Raw genomic sequence first — 8,615 nt, forward strand, 5'->3', positions numbered from 1 at the left:
TCAAAGCACAATGGAAGTAACCAAGATTCATCACGTGATGGATCTGGACTAAGTGCGATGATCCATTACGTGACAGATTTTCGACACCACTTTCAATAGTCACCTTCATGGCTACGTCTTTATCCTAGAGATAGGTGTGAGTGTCAACAGATGAGAGATCTACCAAAGAATGATCATCGATAAAAGAAGGGAGAAAGAATGAAAATTTAAAGAAAAAAAGTAATTTTTTAAAACTTTTGGATAGGAGAAAATTATTAATTTTTTAAATTAAAAAAGAAATAAAATAAAATTTTAATTTTTTAATATTATTAATTAAATGATATTTTTTTTATAATTAATAATAAATTTTAATGGGAGTTTGGCCAAAGATAAGAATTTAATTTTTTGTAAAATCGCCAATAAAATTTGATAATAAACAAAACCTTGCGTAGGAATAATTCTTTTGGCCTATCTTTTATGTATATATAAGTTTTCGAATAATATAATAACTCACTCTCGCTCTCTCTCTCAACTTTCAAGTCGCTGCAGTACATGTTAATTCCATTCTCTCTCAATCTTGGGTACGCTTTTTGCGGTATAATTTTCCTTTGGAAGCAACATTTCGGTTCTAGATATTACTTGATCTAAACTCCGTTAACATGACAACTCCACAAATCGCGATTCTTGGCGCCGGAATTTTCGTTAAAACGCAGTACATTCCGCGGCTTTCCGAGATCTCTGACATCGTTTCCGTCAAATTCATTTGGAGCCGCACCGAGGTACACTACTCATTCAATCCAATACTTCAGTTCGTTTCTTTCCTTAATTAATGTGAATTATGATTGGTAAATAAGGAATCAGCGAGCACCGCGGTTGAGATTGCGCGTAAACATTTTCGTGGTGTGGAGGCTGTTTGGGGAGATCAAGGACTTGATCGGATTATTAATGATGATTCGATTCTTGGCGTTGCGGTGGTTCTTGCTGGACAATTTCAGGTATTTTTTTTTTAATTATACTCAGTTACTTGTTTGGTAACAGTGTGCGGAGTTTAATCTGTGTCTGTTTTTTTTTTTTCTTCTCATTTATTCCGTTTTGTTACCGTTATTATGTATGTTACCAGTACGTTTCCGGTGCCATAATGGATCATTGTCACAGTGATGGTGCACAGCGACTGTAATGTTACTGTTTTTTAGTATGTTAACATTACAGACATTAGGAAAGTTGCATTCATGTTTATTGTTTACAGGATGAGTGGTGCTATGTGCATAATTTTATGCATAACTTTGTGACAAACAATGATGTATCATCATATAATTGAATAGTTAAAAATTAGAAATAAAATAATACCTAATCAAATGATGACATATAATTGTTTATGCGTAAAATTATACACATACAGCACCAATATCATTTGTTAGAGTTTTATGTACTTTATTTATTTTATTAAGGGTAGAATAGTCTTTTGGTTTGTAACCATAGTATTTCTTTCTCTCTTCTCTTTGATTCTTTGAATCCATAGAATATGTGTATTCGGTATAAGAGTAGATGTTCTCAAAATCAAATTCACCTTGAACAATCATTTTCTCTTTCATTTGACTTCAGTATTTGGCTTTCTCTTGGTTCCAATTTGCTTATCTTCTTGACTTGATTATTATTCCTAGTCTCCTTATGGTTAGAGAAAGAAATGTCAGTGTTTCATATTGCAAAATTAATTAGAATTTGTTAGGATCCTGGCAAGATGGCAGGTTTCCCTTCCAAATTTTGAATCCAACCCTATGAACTCTTCCCACAGCAGCTCACCTGTTCTGTTTTATCTAACAGCAGACTCCAATATTCTCATCCAACAAACAGCACCAACATTTATCACTCAATCAAGCTAAGCAAATAATGCTAACTAATGCAAGAAGAAATAAGGAAACTGCAGATCATTAGTCCCATTCTTTAATAAGAAATTGGCATGGCTGGAGGGGTCCTATAATAGCTGCTGGATTATTTGTTTATACCGGCTGTCGGAGCGAACCTCTTGATCAATCACTTCACCCTCGATCCAATGCCCGGCTGAAATGGAATTTAAAGTAAGAGAGGCTTCCGGTAATCTAGATAAGGCATCAGCTGCTTTATTCTCCATTCCCGGACGATACTGAATCTCAAAATCGAAGCCAAGTAATTTCATCATCCATCGTTGTTGCTCTCCACTAATGATGGTTTGATCCATTAAATGTTTCAAACTCTTCTAATCGGTGCGAACAATAAAATGCTTCCCCAATAGATAATGATGCCACTTTTGCAAGGCCAACACAATGGCCATTAATTCCCGTTCATAAACTGACTTTACTTTGTTTCTAGGTGAGAGAGCTTGGCTCATAAAAGAAATAGGCCTACCCCCCTGCTTAAGAACAACCCCTATGCCTGTGGAGGAAGCATCCGTCTCAACTATAAAAGGCTGTGTAAAATCAGGCATGGCAAGGACTGGAACAGTAGTCATGGTTGCCTTCAACCTCTCGAATGCTACTGTAGAGTCTTCATTCCAATGGAAAGAGTTCTTTTTCAACAGCTGGGTCAATGGGGCTGCAATTTGCCCATAGTGGCGTACAAAACGGCGGTAATAGCCTGTAAGTCCCAAGAAACCACGAAGTGCAGTAATATCGCGAGGGCGCGGCTAATCGATCATACACTGAATTTTTTGAGGATCAGCAGCCACTCCTTCAGTAGAAATGAGGTGACCCAAATACTCCAAACGAGAGACCCCAAAGGAACATTTCTTCTTATTTAAAAGCAGGTGATGATCAGAAAGCAGCTGGAGTGCTAAATTCAAATGATCCAAATGAGCAGTTAAATCTCTACTATAAATCAGAATATCATCGAAGAAGACAAGAATAAACTGCCGTAAATGGGCCCGAAATATTTCATTCATTAGAGCTTGGAAAGTGACAGGTGCGTTGGACAGGCCAAAAGGCATCACAAGAAACTCGTAATGGCCGTTATGTGTCCGAAAGGCAGTTTTCTCAATATCAGAATCAACAATTCTAATTTGGTGGTAGCCAAATTTTAAGTTCAGTTTAGTAAAAATGGTGGCACCAGCTAACTCATCTAACAGCTCATCTATAATAGGAATAGGAAACTTATCTAGAACAGTGATTTTGTTGAGGGCGCGATAGTCAACACAGAAGCGCCATCCTCCATCTTTCTTTTGCACCAAGAGAACAAGACAAGAAAATGGGCTGTGGCTTGGTTGAATAATTCCAGCATGCAGCATTTCGCGAACTTGTCGCTCAATCTCATTTTTCTGGTGGTGAGGATACCGATAAGGCCGTACATTCGGTGGTGCAATGTCATCAAATAAACGAATGGCATGATCGTGTGTCCGACGTGGCGGTAAACTGTTGGGCTCCTCAAATAAATGCTTCCATCATTTTGTTCCAGTGCAGCTTCCTTGATTCCCAGATTGCCCTCCTCATCACTGCTCTCTGAATCTTCAGCTGAGAGCCTCTCTGGATCACCTTCTCTTTTCTCCACTGGACCATCTCCCACTTCCTTCTTTTTGGGCCTACGAAAATATACCTTTGTGATCAGGCCTCTATCAGAATTGAATAATAGATTAATAAGAAAAAGGGTTTATATAGTTACACTGAAATTTAATAAAAAGGCTGATCTTCCCTTAGTTTTGTAAGTAATAGACATAATACTCCTTACATTATCATGGCAATATTACATGTCCTAGTAAGTTGCTGTTATCCTCCACTGCACCAGTGAAGTTGCTTTACCCCGATAGGACACCAGTATTGTTTCCTTTTCCATACAAAAATGCGTTAACAGTGCTGGCTTTTTTGGGGCCTGTTTGCATCAACACTCTGATCCCAGTAAAGTTACTACCATTACTGAATTTGATCTCTGAACTATATTACCTTTTTTTTAGGTCTCTGCTAAATTAGAAGTAAAATGGCAACAGTGACATCAGAGTCATTGGCACCAGTACAGTTATTTTTTATTGTTACAGCGATTTTTAGTGATTGCTGAAAGAAAACATTTTGAAATTTAAAAAAAATGTTGAAAGAACTGTGATTCCAGCAAATTGAAGATAATCAAGTCTGCTGAGTACTCTCCTTCCCGAACAGTTGGAACTCACAATTCAATGACTTAGATGAGAATGACCTGATATCTATAGTTAAGTGTTACATTAGAAGATAATCAAGTCTTCTCATTACTCTCCTTCCTGAACAGTTGGAACTCAGAGTTCAATGACTTAGAAGAGAATGACCTGATATCTATTGTTAAGTGTTAAATTGGAATACATTTTAGATAGATTATAAGCACACCCTCTTTGGATGACGTGGTCGACCTTTTCTACTTAATCAGTTTTACTTATTATTATCTGGTTGGAAGTGCTATAAAACTATAAATAAAGTGTCATTGCTTACTTTCAAATTAATTCTTGCAGGTTGATATGTCACTGAAGCTTCTGAAGGCAGGGAAGCATGTCCTCCAAGGTCATTCCAGCTAACTAACCCTAAATTGATGCAGTTTGGCTATTTAACCTTTGTAAAAGCCCCACAAGTTAGTATCAGTTAACCTTATATGTTTTATGAACAAAAAGCAGAAGAGATAAGGAGTTTTGTAGAGCTTTCATTCTATATTAGCTTTGTGTCGTAATATCTGATCATTGAAATATATCTTTTGCTGGTTCTTTGTTTTTCCTTCACATGATCTACTAAAATTTTCTTTTGTTTTGACATGCCATGCTTGCTTGGCCATCTTGGTGGAAATGAAGAGAAACCAGCAGCAGCTGGTAAGTTCAATGTTTAACTGACTTTATTCATTTTCCTAGAAGGAAACTTTTATTTTTTTGGTTGGTTGGTTCTTTGAATCTTCTGCATTGGAATGTACATATTTCATACTGATTCTCTTTTCCTTTTAATGAATGATTTGTTAATTATAGTTGGTCACAAGAATCCAGAGAAGTTAAAGTCATGCAAATTATCAAAATAGGGATCATTTTTAAGACGAAGGATGTTGCTGCAGTATTCAGCTTCCATCAAACAAAATATCTGACATAATAATTAAATAGTTGTGCTAAGAACATGATAAAATGCTTGAAAATCAAAGATGCATTATTAGTTATAAAATAAGGATTACACGTCAATTACTAGTCTCTTGTACTCCAAAATCAAAGGCAAGAACTTTTAGGACATCAAAATGAAGCCTGTGATTTTATGTCAGATTGATATGATAAGGTGGTTATATCTTCAAACTTTTCCTATACACTTTTCCAGTCCTTATAATCTTCTGAGATATCTCCATCCAGTGTCACTGCTTTCAAATAATTTGATATTTGATTTGTTGTTTTGAATCATCTTTTAACACAAGAAGAAAACTTATCAGCCATTTTGTTACCCTGTCTTGTCTTTCAAGTTATTGTTATATCCGTAATAATTTCTCTTGGTAAATCCCAAGTTTGGCCTATGAAATTTATCTTTTAGCCCATAAACAATTCTTTCATCATGCAGGTATAAGTGAGATAGACAAGGCATTGTCAGGATACAACTCTATTCTTGCCAATGTTCCTGGTCAACCAATTTGGGCTGTGGCAGAAAATTATCGATTTGAACCTGCCTTTGTCAAGGTATATGTTTATGGCATCTGATATAATTTCATTCACAATTGCTAGATGCTGATTGTTTCTTTGCAGGCCAAGAAACTAATGGCAGAGATTGGGGATATGATGAGCGTCCAAGTTATTGTTGAAGGATCAATGAGCAGTTCTAATCCTTACTTCTCAAGCTCTTGGAGGCGAAATTTTACTGTATGTAATTCGTTGTAATTTGGACGATCATAATTGAATTAGGAAACTTGGGATAAGACTTGGACGTAGAAATAGGAAGCTACAGAATTAGAACTTTGAAATTAAAATAACAATACAAGAGATTGGAATTGGGGTCTCACTATTTAATGGGATGAATTGACCTCCAATTTGACATTTATGTGAATCAAATGAGTAATAAAACCAAAATCGGTGCTGTTCATGTTTAGTTCTATCTTGATAGAAGAGCTGACTAAAATATACAGGGGTTTGACTTAGAGCAGTCTCTCTGAATTGAATAGGACATCTAAACCAAAATTAAGAATCATGCATTGTTAATTTACATAACTCTCAGTAGCCAATTCTGTAGATTGAAGACTCTAGATGCTACTGAACTTTCTGACTGCCAGAACGTGAGCATGGAGTGGAACAAAGAATCAACCTTTTGAAATCTTAAATAGCATGAATTCATGTATACCAAAAGTTTATATTTGATATTCCATTTAAGACCTATATCGAATCTGGACAGTAGTGCGGAATTTCCTGGCCTCTTGGTGTGCCTTTTCTTAAAATATTCATTGACTGTGTCTTGGTGACTATGAGACAAGATACAGAACATATATGTTAGCAATGTACATAGAATGCTTGCATCTTTTCACTTTTTAAGTACAAAGACTGTTGCTTATTCCTCTTCCGTGTATTATGTTCAGTCCACAAAATTTCTTGCATGATTGTTTATTTAATTGGTCTATTTTTACATACTTATCATTTTCAACTTTAATCCTTTCATTTTATATGTTAACAAATGTATCTTCCTTATTGGCAGGGAGGCTTCATTTTGGATATGGGGGTTCATTTCATTGCAGGATTGAGGATGGTAATCAGGAAAATTCTATTGTACTCTGTAGTTACTAAACTGTAGTTTGGTTTATTGAGAGACCATGTTCTCCTATCCTTACCGAGCTCATTTTGCCTTGTATCAAACCTAATGGCCACAAAAATCTTCGGCTAGGACACTGTCTAATCACCTCCCATAACTCCACTTCGATGGGCACAACTGTGGGTAAATATGAAGTGGAATTCTTTTTGCATAATACAGCTTTTTCGTTTTTACTGGTTTCTTGCCACCAAATTTCTTCTGGCTTGCTTACTTATCACTGCAGAAACCACATAATCACATTATCGCAACAACCACACTTAAAGATGTCAGGGGTGGGCATTAATTTTGATGAGTATATGGATTTTGTTATTATTAATGAGCAAAATGATGAGTTTTAACTTTTAGAAATATACGTTTCTTTTTATAGGTTGTATTATTAATAACCAAAAGAATCAGGTTCAACTTTTAGAATATAGGTTTCTCTTTTGGACACTGTATTAGCCATACCTTAATTTTACATGTGATTTTTTTTTTTCATTTTTTCCTTTGTGGGAAGCTCATTGGATGTGAAGTTGTCTCTGTATCAGCTACAACCTCTCATGTGGACAAAACATTACCTCCCCCTGATAACATATCATCCAACTTGTAAGTTGTCTCCAGAATGATATTTGATTGTTTGAGATACTTCTGACAAAAAATGGAGCCTTAAATATGAGTATTTGAAATTTCCTTGCCTCAGTCAACTGGAGAATGGATGCTCTGGAGTTTTTGTGATGGTTGTTTCCAGTAGATCTCCACAGGCATGTGGTAAAGTTATAGTTTAAATCAAACACTTTTTGTTATCAGTCATTATTCTTTACCCATATTGTTTGGGAACTTTAGATATTCTGGAGAGTTGTTGGCTTGAAAGGAACAATACAACTGGAGCGTGGAAACCAAAATGGACAGCATGGTTACACGGTATATTGAAATTCTAATTCTTAGTCCAGTGATGGTAGTTTATATGTTTGAAAATCATAAATCGAAACCAAACTGGACTCTTTTGATGTTTTTATTGTTCTTTTCGCCTTGAGATTGAAAATATTTTCTAGATCAATTGGCTGTATATTGATATTTTGCAATTATCACAGGTTTTATATTATACTGCTGATGGGCAGAGCCAAAGTTTCTTCTACCCATTTAGTGGAGTGACTGATGAACTTAAAACTTTCATACATGACATTCAGGAGGCTAAGGTACTATGGATGCTAATATTCATTTCTACGTTATTTCCTTCGTTATGTTATGGTCTGATGTAAAATCACCACTTTCATTCTTGCATTTTAACTGCTTTCCCTAGTTATTTATCATAGTGTCTTTGTTGCTGGTTGAGACTTTGTACGCTAACTTTCCTGATATCATTTTATGGTCTCAAGCTGTGTGAAATTGAGGTTGTAGGTGGTATGATGTGGTTTCTCTTTTCTTATCATTTTGTGGTTCGTTGCAGAAGGGAAATGGGCATGAAGTAGAGCCCCGCTTGTCATATATTGAAGGTGCTAGAGATGTTGCTATTCTGGAGGCAATGATGGAATCAGGATCCAAAAATGGAGCCCTGGTTCACATTAAAAAATTGTAGGTCGACGATCACATCCTCTGCCTTGGGCAACATGATTCTTGTGCTCTCTTTGTTTTTTATCCAATATTCTCAGTTCATTCTTCAAAATGTGATAGAGGTTAAATACTGCAAACTGGAAGGCGAGATACGTCTCCTCTTTAGTGATTAAATTTCTGAGTGGTTGGCTTGAATTTGTTAGTTAGAGAGGAAGAGGGAAATAAAAATGATAATAATTCTTTGTTGTAGCGTGTGTGGGGATTGGGCAAGAAGCAATACAATGCCCTTAGTAAATTCTTGTTTTATCAGTGTATTGTTTGTGTTTACTGTATTTTATCGTTTTAAAGGCGACTGATTGTGTTTTTTAA

General features: G+C 35.8%; 1 protein-coding gene across 2 annotated transcripts; it reads left to right on the forward strand.

The window, feature by feature from the left end:
• Nucleotides 1-483: 483 nt before the first annotated feature.
• On the forward strand, nt 484-8,615 carry LOC123226023 (uncharacterized protein YMR315W-like). Of its 2 annotated transcripts, none has more exons than XM_044650460.1 (12): nt 484-758; nt 834-974; nt 4,418-4,466; nt 4,748-4,765; nt 5,484-5,599; nt 5,666-5,779; nt 6,603-6,653; nt 7,213-7,301; nt 7,396-7,456; nt 7,539-7,616; nt 7,787-7,891; nt 8,146-8,615. In XM_044650460.1, exons 1-12 carry the CDS (start codon nt 639-641, stop codon nt 8,269-8,271), a joined length of 1,068 nt encoding a protein of 355 aa, XP_044506395.1. In that variant the 5' UTR covers nt 484-638; the 3' UTR covers nt 8,272-8,615. The 2 variants fall into 2 exon arrangements, with proteins under 2 accessions (XP_044506395.1, XP_044506394.1); XM_044650459.1 differs by having other exon boundaries at nt 485-758; nt 8,143-8,615.

The sequence above is a fragment of the Mangifera indica genome, chromosome 9, assembly GCF_011075055.1.
Source record: "Mangifera indica cultivar Alphonso chromosome 9, CATAS_Mindica_2.1, whole genome shotgun sequence".
NCBI lineage: Eukaryota > Viridiplantae > Streptophyta > Magnoliopsida > Sapindales > Anacardiaceae > Mangifera > Mangifera indica.

Bases quoted from the DNA above. Each gene is read 5' to 3' on its own strand.
- LOC123226023 (XM_044650459.1), top strand. From the start codon at position 639: ATGACAACTCCACAAATCGCGATTCTTGGCGCCGGAATTTTCGTTAAA. The intron at 5,600-5,665 runs GTATATGTTTAT...GTTTCTTTGCAG, and splicing joins TTGAACCTGCCTTTGTCAAG to GCCAAGAAACTAATGGCAGA. The intron at 5,780-6,602 runs GTATGTAATTCG...CCTTATTGGCAG, and splicing joins CTTGGAGGCGAAATTTTACT to GGAGGCTTCATTTTGGATAT.